General features: G+C 37.4%; 1 protein-coding gene across 1 annotated transcript; it reads left to right on the top strand.

The window, feature by feature from the left end:
* The first annotated feature begins 332 nt into the window (after positions 1–332).
* LOC109076044 (cytosolic arginine sensor for mTORC1 subunit 2-like) lies at positions 333–19,028 on the top strand. Its single transcript, XM_042724897.1, has 9 exons — positions 333–759; positions 6,483–6,553; positions 6,962–7,155; positions 12,000–12,132; positions 15,053–15,176; positions 15,558–15,668; positions 16,563–16,645; positions 17,092–17,186; positions 17,277–19,028. The coding sequence occupies exons 1-9, from the start codon at positions 647–649 to the stop codon at positions 17,340–17,342; spliced, it is 990 nt and encodes a 329-aa protein (XP_042580831.1). The 5' UTR covers positions 333–646; the 3' UTR covers positions 17,343–19,028.
* The last annotated feature ends 1,117 nt before the right edge of the window (positions 19,029–20,145 follow it).

Here is a 20,145-nt window from a genome sequence, read left to right as displayed (position 1 = left end):
GGTGGCCATGGCTAAAATTTAAGACAAGTTCAATGTCCAGCACGGTTTCAAGCCAATTTTCAATGCCCCCGTGTTAAACTATTTGCTAATTTTAGTTGAATGAAGACACTGCTGAAATTTAGTGACATATTTTGAGTTTTTAATTTATTTTATATTTTAAAAAAATGAAAAATAAATAAATGCATAGCATATCTTACGCAAATATGACTACATTAAAAAAAAAAAAAAAGTTTATCGATTAACTTTGCATAGCTGAACTACATTTCCCAACATGCACTTACTGTATAATTCGCCCCGCCCCTTTTTTTGAGTGACAGGTTGTTTGTTTCACTGTTACCAGCTGCTGGCCCATTCCAATCCTTGTCGGAGTGGAAACACGGGGGCCGACAGTCCTCTTTTTTTCTCCCTTCCCGTTTACCTCGTTGTGCTTTCTTTTATTTCAGCCCGCTTTACTCTCTTTCTCTCTTTTCTTCGGCAGACAACTTTTCCTTTTCTCTCCCCTCCTTTCCGCTCCGTTTGAAGGTTTTAAAGCCCTGTCCATAAGCTCTAGTTATTTATTTATTTATTCTTTCTTGTTTTATCAAAACGGAATAGGCAGTTATATATATATTTTTTTAGATGTACCACAAATGAGAAGACGCAAAAGATGGAGCTGCACATTTTAGAGCACAGTTTAAAAGTAGCAAGTATAGCGAAAGAGGGCATCCAGATTTGCACTCATGGATTAATCAAACTAGCTTTTCTGCCCTCTAAAACAAGGTAAGTAGCTTCACGAATCAACTCTGCGGTGTGTTAAACCTGCAATGACTGTCCGTTAAATGTCTTCTTGAAGAATCTGACGCGGAATTGCGTTAGCTTACCGCTACGCACCTCTTATGAGAGGCAGGTCCAGCGCTTCTTTACGTTTTTAATCCAAATGTCTGTTTGCTCCATGCAAGAGGCGCATGACATCATCAAGCAAGCGGTCATGGGTGTTTTGTTTCGCGGTAATGGTTGTCTGTGCGCTTGCTGCTGAAGTTGGTTCGACGGTGGAGGGGTGTGTGTACGTGCTCGGGGTTGTTTTTCTTCTTGTGCAGCCTTATAAATATATGGAGGGGGATGTTGCTTTAAATGCCCCCGTCTGTGATGCTCAGTGCACGATCACGTATTCAGCATCACGGCTTTGATGCAGATGAAGGTGGCTTCCTGATGACTTTATATGAAACTTATCCTTTCGGTGCTTTAATCAAAAACTGACCTGTTTTGATCAGGTTGACAGAGATCTGTTTGAAGTTGGTGGGGAAAAAAACCTGTAAACAACTGGAAGAGGAGGAGAAAAGTTGTGGCCTGAACATGATTTGCTGCATGGCTCACTGCCTGTGAACAGAAATGTGCCTTTTACCACCTTTTGTGTTTGGCAATGCACATGCATTGCTGCTGGTTACGTTCTGCAGTTGTTTTCTCTCTCATACTGATGCACCCTCAGATGAGGGTCTTTGTAAAAGACCATCTATTCATAGAGTCTCAGATGCCCCCTTGCTGTGTTTGCGTAAGCAGAGTGTGTGAGCACATCTCCAGTCCGGCTCCGGAGTCAGAACCTCAGGGAGAAACGTCCTGCTCAGTCATTTAGACTGTGGACACACTCACAGGCCTCTAGCTAGAGTTAAAGTGGTTAGTTTGCATGACTGCTTTAGTGTTTTTATTAAAAAAAATTCAGTGGTTTAAATCAGGGGCCTAATTCCCCTCAGGCCCCTTTTATTTTGCATGTTTACTTGCTGTTGCGTTTCATAAATGTAATTTTCTAGGACCATTCAGAATGCTTTATTTGTTTTATGCTTGTAATGGCTGTGATGTTCGGCTTATTGTTTTGAAAAGGTCGATGCATTCAAGAGACTGCAATTAAGCAATATCGCACAAGAAGCCTAAGTGTGATAGATGCTGGCTTTGACCATTTAAAAAAAAAAAACCTCAGTCGACAACTACAAGTTGGACATATTTGAATAGGAAACTTTTCTTTAGAGATCAAAGATGTTTTGTCATGACTCAGAGCCTGGAACAGCAATGATGACATCACCTCCGATCGAAAGGAAAAATACTGAAAATCACAAAGTAACGTCTCAGCAAAAACATTCAAGGTCTGCCTGCAAATGCAGGGTTATTAATTTGCCAAATGAAGATTTATCACAGTAGAAAGCTTTGCAGCTGGGCTGTTTTGAACATTCAGGTTGTGTTTGCAGTGACATATTCCTCCTGGTGGTTTGCATCTGGCTGTGAACAGCACTGCTTCAGGGTTTTCTATTGTATTCAGTGCTGTATGTCTTGCCCAGCAGGCCATGAAATCCATTTTAAGAGCTTTTTTTTTTTTTTTGATCCAAATGCAATTTCATGTAGAATAAGCATTTTTGATATAGCTTCTTTTCTTATTTTGAATCTTTGGATTGATTCTAACTTCTAACACTTTTATGCAGCTAGGGGATGTTGTTTTTCTGTTGCAGAGGCACAGCTTGAATCAACTTATTTCGTGGCTGTTTGCGAAGTGTCTCGGTGTGATGCAGAATGCACACAACACAAGGGAAGCTCTGGAAATAGTTGCTTACAGTTTGAAACATTGTTGCCAGCCCTTGGGTTGTGCTGGCTCACTCATTGTCCAGCAAGGAGTTTTTGTTAACTCAAATGAAACAACAAAGTTAACCAAATGCAGTGTCATCACTGAAACAAAACAAAAAACTAAATATATTTAAATATATTATTGCTTTATTAAGCATAAAAATGTGATTGTGTGTGTGTATTTAAAAATTCTTAAATAAAATGTTTATTTGAGGTGCAAACTGAATGGTTCAAGTCTTGTTTTCTGAGAAATGTAATAAAATTGAGTGTATACTTCAAAAAAGAACAAATATCTGTAAATGGGGTATGAAAACTGTCAGTAGGGTATGAAAACTTGTTTTCCCTTTGAATTAAGAGTATTTTTCTCACCCCAAACATAATATTTTTTTTCTTGTTTTAATCATAAACTGACTTTATTTTAATCAATTTCCCAGAAAACAAGTCATTTTGCTTTTCAATATATCTGGATTTAGACATCTTTAGACATTTGCACTGGAAAACAAGACAAAATTACTAAGGAAGAGCATCACTTTTGCAGTGAGCCAAAGGTATGGTGGAAATTATTTACCGATTAAAGTAAAAGACAACAGAGATCCGTTGGAAGTTGTATTTTCAAATATTGAAGTGTTGCTAAACTTGTTGTCTCTTTACACGTTTACATTCACAGAACATATTGACATGTTCCCTTCAATTTATTGCTTAAATTGTCTTTAGCTTAAAAAGATATAAAAGATTTACATTTATGTTTAAAAAAAACAGAACCCCTGTCAAAAATAGAATATATTTTTCAGTGTTTCAGGTGTCGTTCTGTTCAGTTCAGTAAGTCTAGTATTAAGCATTAGTCATCACAACAAATAATAATAATAATAGCTGGGCCTATTTACTCTCTTAATAGTTGCATTTGGGCTTTTTGTACAGAGTTCTCTGGTGTGCATTATTCCAAAGACAAAATGACTTTGTAATGCTAAATCAAGAAGTATTAACTTGCTCCACCTCTGAAACTCCTTTTCGGCTGACGTCAACGAGACTTCATGTTTTTTAACCCCTCCAACCATCTGGCTCTCTTCTAGTTTGTATCATATCACAATACAATCAGTTCCCAGTGGATAAAATCAGGTATGGGCCTACATTCTTCTCATTTTACTCAGAAATACATGATACAGGAGTAAAATGTGAATCGTTTTGATTTTGTTTAGACTTTGAATGTTGATTTTAAAGGATAGTTCACAAACAAACAAGTAAATAAAAGCTTTGTATGAACAAAAAAATATTTTATTAAAAAAAAAAAAAACTTATTAAAATATCTTTTGCGTTTCCCAGAAGAAAGAAAGTCTTACAGTTTTGGACATGATTAGGGGGTCATTTTGGTGTGAGCCAAATGCGCATGTGTTGTCTATAATAATAATAATAATAATTAAATTGATCTTCTGTTCCAGAGGCTTTCACTGGGAGATGTTATAGTGTGATGTTTTTATGTCTTTATTTCCAGCAAAATTACGGGATAAATGGGAATGGCTTATAAATTCAGGGATTCTCCCATAAAAATGGAAATAAAAAGGATGCGGCAAACGTATTTTTAGATAAACTGCTGGAATCAATAATTATTTGGTTGTGCGTTTGAAAATAAGTTTCATTGCGTTTGTCCTCAGAGACCTCAGGAACGGTTGTCAGCAGCACATTTCTGAGCAGAGGCTCTGAGCGAGTGAGTCATAGCCTGTTGAAAATTTCCAATGGAGATGTTTTGTTGTTCTGATTTAAGGGCATAAGACCTGCCTCTCTATGATTATTGCTTTGATTTTTTTCCCTCATCTCAGGACTCAGATTAGTGTAGATCCATCACATCTCTCTCTTCACTCGGTAACTCATGAATTCTTAGTGCTGCAGAAAGGTGGAATTTTACATTAAAAAAAAGTGAGTCAGTCTATTGCACAGCATCTGAGCATTTCCTATTTTCCTATCCCCGCTTTAAATAATAAAACAATTCAAGCAGTACTTCATTAATACCATGCTTTAGATATCTTTCTGTACTGCAGTGCTATGTCATTTCACCTTTAGGCTGAAGGGGATTTCAAATGGTCACACAGCACCAGAAATGTCCGACAGCTTTCAAAATCCTTAAAAAAAATCCCCCTCCCCCCAGCACCACTTTGGCAGTATCAGATAAGATGCTGCTATCCTGAGTCAACAAGTCGCCTGCTTTCCCCCAGAGGCAAAATGATACACTGTGAGTGGACAGGCCCATAAATAAGGACTCCTCTTACCTGGTGTCTGGAGCCGTTTGGGGTTCACAGGCAGCGTTATGAGCCAGCCTAGCAATCCTTGCATTTATGCAGAAATGTATGTAGGCTTATATTTGCACAGGCACATTCAGCACAGATATATTTTTCCTATTTTGTCATCTTTGGGGAAATAAATTAAACTGTGTGTGTGAAAAGCAGATAAAATCAGCATTTAGCTGAACAATTATAATCCTGAATGATTCCTTTAGAGCATTTGATAAAAGCTTTTAATTTGATACGATTATGACATGATATGGCTGTCCTCCTGATATAATGAACAAAAAAAGAATTAGTTCCTTAAAGTGAAAAATACTTTAGATTTTGCATAAGCTTTTATTATTATTTTATAGGGAAAAAAAAATATTTTATCAACAGCTTATTAATATTGGAGAGGAAAAAACGCAAAGTCATAACAGTAAATACTTGACAAATATAGCTACACCACCCCCACATATGGTCACATGGCGCAACTCCTCGTAAACCTTATTAGCATGCCTATTATTAACATATTAGCTGTTTATTAGAACTTATAAAGCACATATTCTGCATGACCATATTCTACATTCCTAATCCTACCCAATACCTCAACTTAACAACTGCCTTACTAGCTATTAATAAGCAGCAAATTAGTTTGAGATAAATGTCATATAGCAATGGTTTGTTAATGGCAAGAGTTGGACCTTAAAATAAAGTGTGACCAAAAATATTTATAATATATGAAAATAATGATTGAGATACATAGCACAATTTAAGATATTTTGCATGAAAACAGGGAGGCTTGAGACTGTCAGCGTACTGCTCAGAATTGCCAAAATGGCGCTACGCTGATTTGGAGAGACACAGAGGAGAGGAATTATTGAATAAAGTCGTTATTTTTGTTTTCTACGTGTACAAAAAGTATTCTCGTTGCTTCACAACGTTACGGTTATGCTTTTCATACTTTCCTGGACCTTGACACTTATTTATTTGGCAGTCTATGGGACAGTCTCAATCCTCCCTGTTTTCATCCAAAATTCAAAGCTTTTACGGGTTTGGAACAACTTGGGGGTAAGTGAGTAATAACAAAATTTTCATTTTGGGATGGAGTATCCCTTTAACTTACTGTCTAAATTCTCTATGATGTTCTTGGTCTTTAGATATGACCTGTTGCTGGTCTCTCTCTCTCTCTCTCTCTCTCTCTCTCTCTCTCTCTCTCTCTCTCTCTCTCTCTCTCTCTCTCTCTCTCTCTCTCTCTCTCTCTCTCTCTCTCTCTCTCTCTCTCTCTCTCTCTCTCTCTCTCTCTCTCTCTCTCTCTCTCTCTCTCTCTCTCTCTCTCTCTCTCTCTCTCTCTCTCTCTCTCTCTCTCTCTCTCTCTCTCTCTCTCTCTCTCTCTCTCTCTCTCTCTCTCTCTCTCTCTTTTTGAACTTACAAAATTGTCCATTCGGTAATGCGTCAAAGTTTAATTCTTTAAATCCCTAGGCCTGAGTAAAAGACCTGCATGCGGCCTGTGATCTCTGTGAGGCTGAGTAAATTGATGTTCATAGAAGCTTCTCAGGAATATGTTATTAACTTCTATTCATTACTCTGCTCCTTCTTGGCTCATAATTTCCATCTCTTTCTCTCTCTGCTTCTTTCCAGATGTAAGTTCTTTAGTTTAACCGAAACTCCGGAGGATTACACCATTATCGTGGATGAAGATGGCTTTAAAGGTAGGTCTTGTGGTTACTCTTTTACTAAGAGTGCACTGGGTTTAGTGCAGTGAGGCAAGATTAAGTCATGTAAAGTATCACCGATTCTCTTTAATTCCTTGTAGCTTGACTCACTGCCAATGTTTGACCACATATTGCTCCATCAGCGGTCCCCCCACATTTCCATTATGGGTTACTAGAGCCTAAGCTGTCAGTGCCAGCTTTTCTGGCCATATTTCTTCTGGAGAATTAGAAATCTGAAGCATGAAAGTGGTAGAACGTTTTTTTTGGTCCTGATCTTCCCTCGCATTTGTGTGCTATCAATTCATGTTTGTTAGCTTTGAGACCGTGCTAAACATAAACAAAATCTTATTTTTCCAAGAAAACAGAACAGAACTGTTGGTAACTGGTTTCTGTTGTCTGTTTCAGAGCTGCCGGAGTCTGAGTATCTCAGTGTGGCCGATGCTACGTGGTTGGCTCTTAATGTGGTGTCCGGGGGCGGAAGCGCTACCAGCTCTCAACCAATCGGAGTAACAAAAATCGCAAAATCAGTCATCGCCCCACTGGCAGACCATAATATCTCCGTGTTCATGCTGTCAACATACCAGACTGATTTTATCTTGGTGAGTGTCACAGATGCTTAGACTATAGAGAGCAAAAAATAATTGCCTAATTATTATATTCCAAATTCATGTAATATTTGCATTTCCACCAGAATTAAGTAGTTTTTTTAGTCAGTTATTCTTCTCCATTAAAACAATTGACACACAAAGAAGCACATGACACCCTCATACAAGTAAGGAAATTCATATGTAAGCATCATTTATATTTACTACAAAACTAGCATAAACCTAGTTCAGGGGTCATCAGTTAGCTTGGTTCCTTCTGGACTGTGAGACAGTGGGCTCACCATTTGTACAGTTTAAGTGAGCAGTGCAGTCAAACAGAGCGGTTCACACCATAAGTGCTTAGGGCTGTAATATTTAATATTTAGCTCCAGAGTTGGTGCTTTAAAGCCCTTTTTCTTCCATGTATATTGCTACTCTCCCTCGCTAAAAATGTAAAGTGTCGCATTACTGACTAAAAAAAAATAAATCATAACTGCGTTATTTTAACAACAGTAGTGGTGAGCAACACAAGAACTTGATCCTTTTGTCATAATAGAAACAAGAATGCAGCTCCGTCCATTAAACTAAATCAAGTTTGTGAAAAATTAATGGATCCTTTACACAAAATGTTTCAACTACAGTTAGAATTATTATTTTAGCTTTTCATCAAAAACAATGTTCTAACTGGCATTGATCCAAACCTGTTCATGGAGGGCCGGTGTCCTGCAGAGTTTAGCTCCAACCCTAATTAAACACACCTGAAGCAGCTAAGCAAGGTCTTCAGGATTAATAGAAAGATCCAGGCAAGGAAGTAGGAGCTGGCTGAAAATATACTCTGCAGGACCTTTGCTCTTCAAGAGCAGGATTGGACACCCCTGAATTATTTCATTTCTAGCATGGATGGGCAAGGAGCATAGACTGTATAAAAACAAGAAGAGTTACTTTGAATTAGTATACTAATACTAGTACTAATACTAATACTAGTTATCCTGGTGATTTGTTTTTTGATAATGCTAAAATGTAAAATCAATGCTAATAGTCCTAATTAAACAGCTGATCTTACATTTTAATATTTATATCCAGTTTGGCTCAACTGATGATGAAATATTTTAATGTTTTTTGGAGAAATAATATTATACACTGCAGCTTTGGCTCAGTATCTTAATCCTCGATGACTATTTTGACTTTTTTACTACTGCTGATCACATGAAAATGTATAACTATTCCAAAAACGTTCTATCCCCAGACTGGGACAGAAAATACAGAGACTGGACCTCTTTAAAGTTTAATTTAACACCCCTGACCTAAATAAAGTCTGTGGGAAAAGTTTTGTTCTCTTTTGTGTGATTCACTTCACTTTTGGCTCATACGGCATCGCATAGAATTGTCTCTGACTTATTCTGGAGTTTACATTTACTTAGATAACCCTCATTACTTGAACTGTAGGAAATTATATGAACCCACACATAAGAGAACTAAAAATCAATATAAGAATTTAAAAAATGTTATCCACCTTATTTTTCCCATAGGAGCAGGCGCGGCCATTTGTAAATTTAATGTGTTTGACTTCCTGTGTAATCTGCTTTCAGCTATTTTAAGCTGTTCAAAACGGCGTGTTTTGCTGCTTGATATTGCAAACTGTTATGTCTTACCATATTATTTTAATGTATTATCTTAATTATGAGCACACTGGCTTGTAGTGCAAACAGTTTAACCATTTACTACACTGTTATTCTTGTTATTCCCCTACAGCGGGTAATGAACCGGAAGTCTCGCACATTGACAGAAAGCAGCTTGCTTCCACATTAAAAAATATAACATGAAAAAAATAACCGCAGTATATACATGACAAACACAAGCCAGTCTATTGCAAAAGATTATATACAAATAAGCATATTAGTGGTTTAAATACAGATTCAAAACATTTTATTGCACAAGTTGAAACTGTCCTTTCATACAAGTATATGGTACATGACATTGTCTCATTATTGCTTTTGTATAGTCAAACTTATTACATAAACTATACATACAGTAAATCCTGAGCAACTGATCACTTCTCTTTTCCTTTAACCAAACCCATGTACCATGACCACAGCCAGTTGCTGTCATCTCAGCACATTTCTACTTTGTGTGTGTTTGTGAACACATGGCCAGTCTATCAGTGGTGGAACGGTCACCAGAGCCTGTTTATGAAAATAACAAGCAATGTGGGAGTGATGGTAATCTGGGGGTAGTTATGTAAAGAGGATAAAGCCTGTGGATCAGCAGCCGCTTGATGGAAATTTACCGGAAAGTTCACGTTCCACACCAGCTGCTCCCAGCCAGAGAAATAATCACAGAGCTTTATAGAAAGAGAGGAGATGACCTGCCTCCTGTGCTCGGCCACTGGAGAGGCCATTTCCTTCTCATCCTCACCCTGTCCTTCGCTCTTGGCCTGGTTACTCAAAACTTTAAGAGCAATTCAGAGATACCCATCTGTATCCAGCCCATCAGGTCTAGAGCACACAGATGTCTCCTTCACTTGGATCACTTAAAAAAAAAACAAACAAAAAAAACAAGTGAAAGAGAATATTGTCTTCCAGAGGAGTCGTTGATGGGTTTAAGCTTTGCAGCCCTGGGAAAGGCCGAGCTAAATGGCTTTAAACATATTTCTAGATATTATGTTTCCTGTAGTAAAAAATGAATATAATTAAAATGCATTTAAGTCATACTAAGTATAGTTCAAATCTATTAACATATTTACTGACATATAGTTTGAGACTTATAATGATATAACAATGATAATTTAACTTCATTTGGAGTACTATTTGTGCACTTTGCACATTTCTTAATATTAAGCAATTAAATGTTTTAATGTCACTATTGAAAAGCAAGATATTTAAAGTGTACATGAAGTATATGTGCAATAGTTCAACTTTACCACAATTAAATATACATCAGTATATCTTTAGTTGGACTTCAGCACAATTAAAGTGCGTCAAGTACAAAATCAGTTGTTCCAATTAAGCAGGCTTTAAGTATACCAGTTTAGTATACTAAAAGTACAACTGCAGGATATTTTTATTAATTACATATATGTAAAGTTATTTGTAGCTCATCTTTCTGAAAAGGGAGGTGTGCTCTGATTGGCTAGCTATCCAGTGCGTTGTGATTAGTCGAATACCTCAAGCGTGCGACAAAAATGTTACGCCCCTAAACATACTGTGATGCCGTGTCCCGGCCGGAGAGACGAGACAAAAACAATAAAACCCATTCCAAAGAGTCATTTGTTACATCCTCGCGTTTGAATAGTCAGTGGCAAATTATTTAAATATGAAACCGTACTTACAGGCTGTGAGTCAGCATTATTTGTCAGAACACCGGCATTGTAGGCTACTCTCCCAGGATCAGGAAACAGTCCTCCGTAAAATGCGCTGCACACAATTGAATATTTGGGTTGAATTGTTCTGGAACAGTGTTGTAAATACAATTTAACCACTGATTTCTAGTTGTCTTCTTTTGGAAGGACAAACAAAGTATTTTTGCTTTCGCAGTGAAACACACAGCGTCTCCACAACATGGCAGCGGCGGCAACAATACTACAGCGAGAATCAAAGTTACGCTTTCTTTCTTTGCGTGAACATTTGGGCGGTATTATGCAAATGTTCCCACACAGTGACGTAGAGATGTGGGGGCTTGTTTAAACCATTTTAGGAGGGCGTGGACAAGTCTTAACTTTTATAAAGAATATATCTTTGGGTTTGGGACTTTAGCCTTTGCAACTTTAGGGATCTTATCTATTCACAAACAGCTTGTAACACTCCAAAGAGGAAGGAAAACTTGAAATCGCATCATATGACCCTCTTAATGCAAGTAGTAAAGTATAGCAAAAATTTTAACTGTAGTTAAAATATTCAAACCATAGTTTCACTAAATTAACACAATAAGCAAGACCCTAAAGTTAAATTTAGAGACCATTACAACATAAACCTAATAGCCAAATTAAAAGCACATTAAAATTGTTCTATTTCTGATTTCCATAAATTTGTGTTGCCAGCAAAATTTAATAGTATATTATACATATATATATTGTGATATATTGCCCAGCCCTACTGTAGTTGTATTTATATAAAATGTTTGCTGTTGTTGAGCTGTTGTTAGTTTCCTCACAAGATAGTAATGATTCGATGTAAACCTTGAAAATGTTTCTCTAGAGCTTTTATAAGATCGTAAAATTATCCAAGGAAACTGTAAATCCATGGATAGTTACCCTTGAAATGCTGTGTGGTGATCATTTAGTGCACCCATCAAGGCCTCACTGGAATACTATGAATTTCAGCTTAATTGGTTGCTTAAGACATCCTTATGTATAGTTTTTACTGTAATGTATTCTGGGTTTGGTAGTGGTGTTTAAAATGCAATTGAATATTCATTTGTGATGTGTTTGAGTCGGCTGGTTTTGGTTACTGAATGAAATGGCAGAAGTGGAGTCTAAATTAAGGGTTTCTACATGTGCATGTTTGTTTTTCAGTAAGATGAGCTCTATTGAACGTTCATACTGTTTTCATATATTGAAACATCTGAACATCTCTGGCAGAAATGCAAAAAAAATAAGCTTGATAAAATTTGTGTCTGTACACTGTTTAGAAGCAGAACATTCTGATAACTTGCTTGGTATTTCTCATCTGTACTTCAGAAACCACAGTACATCATGTGTATGTTGTCTAACAGGGTTTGCCACTGTCTGCAAACAGTTTTAATGGTTTATGATTATTTGTTCTCTCTTTTAATAACTCATTAGCTCATTAAATCTTCTTGACGATCGCTCATTTGTAGTTTTTTTACTAAATGGAAAAATTCTCATGCGATTCTGTCCATAGGTTCGAGAGAGGGATCTGCCCATGGTCATGCACACGCTGTCTTCAGAATTCACTCTCCTGAGGGTTGTCAATGGAGAAACAGTTGCTGCCAACAGTACCGGGGTCACCAATGGTTTTGTCAAGCCTAAACTGGGTAATCATCTGTCGTTATTCTGAGGGTGTGTTGACACAAGGCATTTTATGCATTTGCAGTAACAACTTGAAGGGATAGTTAAGCCCCCCCAAAAAATTCTATCAATAATTACTCACCCTCATGTCATTCCAAACCCATAAGTCCTACGTTTATCTTCAGAACACAAATTAAGATATTTTTGATGAAATCCGAGAGCTTTCTGAACCTCCATAGACAGCAACATTGAACCTCTGATGTAACATGGATTATTTTAACCATCAGTTGTGTTGCTGTCTATGCAGGGTCAGAAAGCTCTCAGATTTCATCAAAAATATCTTAATTTGTGTTTCGAAGATGAAAGACATGAGGGTAAGTAATTAATGACAGAATTTTTATTTTTGGGTGAACTATCCCTTTAAACTGTTAAATCAAATGATCAGTTTAGACTCCTCGTATACTCATCATTTTTTACATAAGCATAGCATGACCATTTGTAATTTGAATGTGAGAGGCTTCCAGTGTCAGCCGTTTCCAGTTATTTTACCTGTACAAAAAGAATCTGTTTTGATACTTTATAGCATAAGCTAGTGTTTATCATATTGTTTAATTTATAATCATAATCATAAAGACACTGGTTTGTAGCACAGATAGTTTAACCGTTTACTGAATTTTATTCTTCTAGTTATTTACCAGTAGTGACTAATGAATTGGAAATTATGCATATTCATAGAAAATAGCTCACCTACTTACTGCAAAATGATGCCAAGACTTGAACTTAGATTTATCACACTGAGCAATAAGATCTGAAATACCTGTTAAAGGGATACTCCACCCCAAAATGAAAATTTTCTCATTAATCATTTACCCCCATGTCGTTCCAAACCCGTAAAAGCTTTGTTCGTTTTCGGTACACAATTGAAGATATTTTGGATGAAAACCGGGAGGCCTGTGACTGTCCCGTAGACTGCCAAGTAAATAACAGTGTCAAGGTCCATAAAAGGTAAGAAATAGAGCTGTAAGTCAGGCCCCGAGCCCGACAAGTACAATTTGATTGACAGTTTTTTAAAAGCCCAACCCGTTTACAGCCCAACATTATTCAAATGTGTGCACACACAGAGTTCTTTTGCCTTTTGTCAAGAATGAGTCATTTATACATGTTTTAACAATTTATTCATGACTAACGTAGGCTATAGGCCACTCAGAAGTTGGAACAAAGAAATAAAATAAGTCCTCTGTAACATCTTAAAATCTCAGCACTATAAATAGGCCAACACGCCAATAAAAAGGAGTCTTTCTTAACAAATTAAATTAAAATAAATTCTAAATTAAGATGGGTATTTAGCAATAACAAAATTAAGATAAAGGCTCCACGGGATTTGCTTCGCACCTCTCTCCACAATCCGGCCTCAATGCGACGGTGAATAGCATCTGAAATTTAATAAAAGAATAATGCCAACATTAGCCTATATACTCTGTCTACATTATGCATTTAATACTCAATTAATATTTAGTTATAATTTGAAAAACCTTTACTCACCAAGATTAGGCTACATGTTTTTGTGGAGGAAAATTATTGAATCCACTGTAGATGGCTTCAGCACGGTCCTGCGCTCACTGATGGTGTGTCCAGCAACATAACCCACTGGATCATTATTATCATTATGCACATGGTCAAAACTTTTCCACGCCTCAGACTTTGCTTTAGTTGCTGGTGCAAACAAAACATAATCGCCAGAGCCAAGCCTCCGTTTCACCTCCTCAGCATCCATTTTCGCATCTTTCTCGCACCAGTTGAAACGTATCACATGACCGCTCATTTACCGCGCAAGCCCTAGCCCGGACCAAGCCCATGTAAAATGATATTAATTTAAGCCCGAAACTGACCGAACCCGTCGGGCACCTATCTTTAGCTCTAGTATGAAAGTCGTCCTCAGAATACTCCATCTGCCATCAGACGTGCAATCTGGGTTATATGAAGTGACGTGAAAACTTTTTGTAAGCAAAGAAAACAAAAATAACCACTTTATTCAACAATTCCTTTGTCAACAGTCATCTCGTTGTCTCTCCATATCACCGTCTGCTGCGTATGCTCTTTTGTATCATCCGTGCCACAAAGATGCGCTGTTTTCTTTCAAATCAAAGCTTGTGACAGATGGAGTATTCTGACAACGACTTTCATACCTTTTATGGACCTTGACAGTCACAGGCCTCCAGGTTTTCATCCAAAATATCTTAAATTGTGTTCCGAAGACGAACTGAGCTTTTACAGGTTTGGAATGACATGGGGGTAAGTGATTAATGACAAAATGTTAATTTTGGGTCGGAGTATCCCTTTAAAAGTGTCAGTGGTGTGGTTCGGCATCAGTTTCTGCCTGTCACATTTGAGTCAATTATTGGTGTGCCCTATGAATATACTGGGTAGACAGACCTTTTTAATATTTTTCCGTGCTCACTGGTATGTTCTGTGTTTAAAGTCAACATGAAACCAGTCTGACACATTTATAATGTTCCTGGTATTATACGTTAACTGCAAACCCCCATTCAGATCTGGCTTTCTGGGATTGAAATTGGCAACTTCTCATGATCCAGTCAATTCTTGATGCATAAATCTATTTTCAAATTTTGTCCCCTCACTATTTCTCTCAGAAATATAACATTGCAGTAGTAAATCTGGTTGTGAATGGCATGCCATGTTGACTTTAAATGGCATCTCCATCAACACTAATGCGCCTTTTGGTACATAACAGAGACCAAATGGATTTCATGGTAAAACATCAGTGTAGAACATCGCTAAGCTGTTATATAGAAATATTACATAAAAAATCGCTGATCATGTCCTGTTCACATAATCTTTCCTTCATGAAACATCCTGACTGACACACCATCGATGTTTGTGTTTACAGTTTCTTAGCTTTATCAACTCTCTTTTTCTTTTCCTCAGTCCCTCGGCCAATCATTCATCCTCTCTCCAGCCCCAGTAACATGTTCTGCGTTACCAGCCTGGACCCCGACACGCTGCCCTCAGTGGCCACGCTGCTCATGGACGTCATGTTCTACTCGGGCGGGTAAGAGCTCCACGCAGGCCTCTCCTCCTGACTTACATATGGCAGTAACCGAGAGCCATCTGCCAGATCTATTAGAGAATGATGATAATGCACACAGGTCACTGTAGGGATTGCATTATGTTATGACAGGGGAGAAAACACTGGAAACAATATGAGCAGTGTGTATATGTACTATTTTGCTCTTCCTTATAGTGGCTGAACTTGTTTACCACTCAGACAGTGGCATCAGGCCAACAGTTAGAGGGAAAGATCAGATCAGAGTTGCCCTTTATCATACTCCTCCCCCATTCCATTTTCACTATTTCTTGTGAAAGCATCAGCTGAGTTTAGCTCTAATGTAGCTTGTGTAATAACAAGAATCCCTGCTGCGCTTCATTACAGAGCGAAAGAGACCGGGGGGCAGAGCGAGGATTCTGGACACATCCGCTTTTTCTCCTTCTCGCTGATCGAGGGCTACATTTCTCTAGTTATGGATGAGCAAACCACCCGGAGGTTAGACCACCTGGCCCTGCATCTAACACACTATTAATGTCAACATGAAAACACAATTGATCCCAATACACACCCCTGGTCTAGTGCATGAATCAGCAGTGCATGCTATTACAAAGGAGAAAGGGTTTGTTTTTGTATAAATATACTGTACTATTATTTTCCAACCTATTTCGACCAGCCACCTGGAACACTGCACCCATTTCTCCAAATAATTCCCAATTCATAAAATCTTTTTTCATTGTTCACATGTAAATTTCACATTAAAGGGTGATAGTTCTCATCATTTACACACCGTCATGTCATTACAAATTGATCAATATTATTTTCTAGGAATAAAGGCCAAAATTAAATCTGTATTAAAAGTGGCCATATAAAGTGATCGTGTCTCTTCAGAAGATTGAATCAGACTGATCAATTCATATGGATTACTTTTACTATCTCTACAAACATTTTGAAGCATCTCTTTTTTATTTTATTAAAAATATCTTGATTTGTGTTTCAAAGATAAATGAAAGTCTTATGGGTTTGGAACGACATGAGAGTGAGTAATCGAAAGGAAATCGAATAGGAAAACAGAAGTAAAATGGCTTGAAATGTAATTTAATGTTGACTTTAAGGAACTGAAACATTCTGTATATACACCGCAATATTGGACCCTAAAGTGGATTTCTTTGTATTTCGACTCTAGTGCTTAAACTGTCTGCAGTGGTTTCATCGGAATTTTCCTACTATTTTAAAATACCAGTCTTTTAGCTTGAAGCCTGTTGAATCGCCATGTCTTTGTTAGTGTGGCTAAAATAGAACTTGCCCATTGAAAAGATTTCTAAATACATGTACAGTATCATTGTTTTGTCATCACTGCATGTGGTTTACGTGCTGTGCTTTTCTTGTCAGGTTTCCAAACAATGTCCTCTTCACCAGTGCTTCAGGAGAGCTTTGGAAAATGGTCCGCATCGGAGGACAACCTTTAGGGTTTGGTGAGTTCAGATGACATTGAGATCCTCAATATCTAGGGACTAGAATTTGGGGGTTGGTTCTTTTGACTTGGGTCAGTAGGCAACTACCCAGAACACCTTAGAAATGTGCTTTAAAAAAATAAAACCTAGAACACATTAACAAATGCTTCACATTTTTCTTGATTGTAAAAAGTTTAAGGTCCAGTCACATATTTCTACAAAATTTAGTGTGTAAAAAAAGATCCATTGTCTGTTGTCAATACTATAGTGTAGAGTGAGTCACACAGAAGTCACTTTCAGACCAAGCAGCTGTCGGTTGGTCAGTGTGGCGAATCTACATGGGGAAATGTTTCGACCTTCTGTGAAACTTACCCATGAAAATTCCCCAAACAGCAGTAAATGTGACCGCTTCTTGAGCATGTGAAAGTTTTGGTAGCTGAATTTCTAAGTCGTTTGTCTTCCATCAGATGAATGTGGCATTGTGGCTCAGATATCTGAACCGCTGGCGACCGCTGACATTCCAGCCTACTATATCAGTACCTTCAAGTTCGATCACGCTCTGGTGAGTTTGAGCCCCCACTACTTTCCCATCACTAAATATTCAGCTAGCAAAGGTGAAGTTTAACACCAGCAACATCTTGTGTCCATCCAGGTGCCTGAGGAGAACATCCAGAGTGTGATCGGAGCCTTGAGGACCAATGAGAGCACAGGACAATGAGACTCTACGATTGGCTAGGCGTCCCGCGTCCCAGAAAACATTTTGATTTCTTATGTCAAACTCTTAAAAGTGCCAAGAGCTTACCTGAGGACTGCTTCTAGGAGGAGGATCGGATGGAAGGGGAATGAATAAGTGAGGGGGTGGGGGGGCTCTAATATTGCAGTCAGTATTAAAAGCAACAGCATCACTTCCAGTCCATTTCTTGCAAAAAAAAAAAAAAAAAAAACCTACAGGGAAGCCTGCGATGGTGTGAATCCAGTGTTTTTCTTCTCTTCTTTCTCCCCCACCCCTCTTCCTCTTATCCACTCCTCCTCCGCACATCATTTTACCATGGCAACAGGGCCTGGACTTTAGCTACCAATTCTTAAGACGTTGCAAATAACCATTATGTGTTAGTGGCAGGTCCTCCTCCTTGAGGACACAGAATGTACTCCAATGTTTCTCGAGATTTATTTCCTTTTTCCTGCCCCACTTCTTGTTTTCCCTTGCAGTGCCAAGACATGGGGCATAAACAGGCTCCTTGTCTAAAAACGTGATGTTTTTGGGATGCAATTTGATGGTTCAGGGTTGTTGTTGTTGTTTTTATCATTGCAAAATGGTCCAGTCACAAGTTCAGTCTTTGAAAGAAGCTTTTCACATTTTTGTTTAGAGGTTTTGTTTCTTTCCCCTCACCTCAATCCTATATTCACTTTTCAATGCCAAGAGGCTGGGTAATGAATTAGTTGTTGTTGTTGTTTTTGCCTTCAGAGTACAATCAATGGTTTTTCTGTCCGCTCGGCTGAGTTGGCAGCGAACAGAGTTGCACAGAGATTGGAATCAAGGATTCAGGTGAGGTGAAACCATTTTTGTTCACACGCACTTGTTTAGGTTATTTACGCAAACAAGTGCATGAATCGTGCAGTTTACTGTATTTTGATTTTAAAATCGTTCCAATGAGGACGTAGCTTTTTATTACCGCCCTAGAGCCGTCGCACACTTGCGATGGGATGAAATGTCTCTTCAGTCTTCACCACTACTCGCTCTTTCGAATATTTCGCAAAGCTTTCTCTTCATTCACAGAGGAACTGTTAGGGGAAACCTGTCATTTGTTGAATGTTAGTTAAGGTCAGCTGTCGCAGACACTGGCGTTAGTTTAGGCCTTCAAACTCTCCTTGTCTGCACTTTATTTAAGGTCTATCTTACAGATCTTACTCTTCTGATGTGAATTACCGGGGATGAGTATCTTCCTCTTTGAAGGAGTCTCTCTTTGAAGGGGTCACTTGTTGCTCTTTACACAAGTATGGGTGTCTTTTTTCGGCAAGCTTTTCTTCTATCAGCTCCTACCCAGAAACCATATATTTATCAGTGTTAAGAAGGGGTGACCTGTTTGTTCTCTGACAATTAAAGACGTGAAACAATAGATTTTTCAGCTTAGATTTGATTTTCAATTGTTACTTTTTTTTTTTTTCACTGTTTGAACCATGTTTTCTTAAGCGTACAGTGGGGGTTTACACCATGCGACTGCTAGACCATGTGCCAATTAAGGATTTGTTATCTAGACAAGTTTATGAAGATATTTAGTCATATCTGTGATTTACAAATGATTTCTGTGGGATGATATTTGCTGAAGCTACTTCTTCTAACTATACCCATACAAATGATTGATTTGGAGAAATTGTTGATTAAACCAGCTTAGACACCAGAAAAGGTCATGACTTGATTACTTTTTTTTCTTTGACCTCCTTTGTGTAGGTCAGAAACTGTCCCTTTATATTTGCACATTAAAGAGGGTGACTTTCATCTATTCCCTTTTCCCTCAGAATGTATACTGCTTTATAATTGGTACTATAATCTTATGTGATCTATCATTACAGTTTGGTACAAATTTAGCATTTACTTTATTCTAAAGGATACAAGAGTTTCAATATAATATTACATTTTCTATCCCTGAAGTGGCTTAAGACCAAGTCTGTTTTTGCATGTCTTCAATTAAGGCCTCCAAAAACATACTTTTAAAATGATTCTTTATAAGTTGCTTCTCCTTTACATTTATACATTTTTGCAGCCACCTGAAAGCAATGAATTTATATATAATATAAATGATTTTTTTTAGGCCTGGAAACAAACATCCTTTAGAATATTTTATTTATATTTAATCTGTTATGCTCTAAAATATTTAATCATCTAGTAATTGCTCAATTAACATAAAACTGGTAAGCCACAGTTGTTCTTTGAGATAGTTGAAAGTTCATTGTTCTTATTTAGCAAACTTATGAATCAAAGTTTTAATAATTTTATAATATATGTGATCCATATATTCTACATGACCCTGGACCACAAAACCAGTCATAAGGGTCAATTTTTTAAAATTTAGATTTATACATCAACTAAAAGGTGATTATATAAGCTTTCCATTGATGCATGGTTTGTTAGGAGAAAAATATTAAAAAATCTGGAATACTGAGGATACAAAAAAAGAGAAAATCTCCTTTAAACCTGTCCAAATGAAGTTCTTAGCAATGCATATTACTAATTAAAAATTAAGTTTTTATATATTTATGGTAGGAAATTTACAAAATATCTTCATGGAACATGATCTTTACTTAGTATCCTAATGATTTTTGGAATAAAAATAAAAATGTAAAATTTTGTCAATGTAATGACAGGCTATTGCTACAAATATACCCATCCAACTTAAGACTGGTTTTGTAGTCCAGGGTCATATATAGGTTGTTTGTTTTTTCTTATACAGTAATCACAAAAAGGCATGAAAAGATTATTCATTACTCAAAAATTGTAACAGTTTTAAAAAGATGGGTAGTGC

Source organism: Cyprinus carpio, chromosome B5 (assembly GCF_018340385.1).
Source record: "Cyprinus carpio isolate SPL01 chromosome B5, ASM1834038v1, whole genome shotgun sequence".
Classification (NCBI taxonomy): Eukaryota; Metazoa; Chordata; class Actinopteri; order Cypriniformes; family Cyprinidae; genus Cyprinus; species Cyprinus carpio.
The sequence above is the reverse complement of the archived record's forward strand: the minus strand, read 5'-3'. Positions and strand labels throughout refer to the sequence as shown.

Bases quoted from the DNA above. Each gene is read 5' to 3' on its own strand.
- LOC109076044 (XM_042724897.1), top strand. From the start codon at position 647: ATGGAGCTGCACATTTTAGAGCACAGTTTAAAAGTAGCAAGTATAGCG. The intron at 7,156-11,999 runs GTGAGTGTCACA...TTCTGTCCATAG, and splicing joins ACCAGACTGATTTTATCTTG to GTTCGAGAGAGGGATCTGCC. The intron at 15,669-16,562 runs GTTAGACCACCT...TTTTCTTGTCAG, and splicing joins GATGAGCAAACCACCCGGAG to GTTTCCAAACAATGTCCTCT.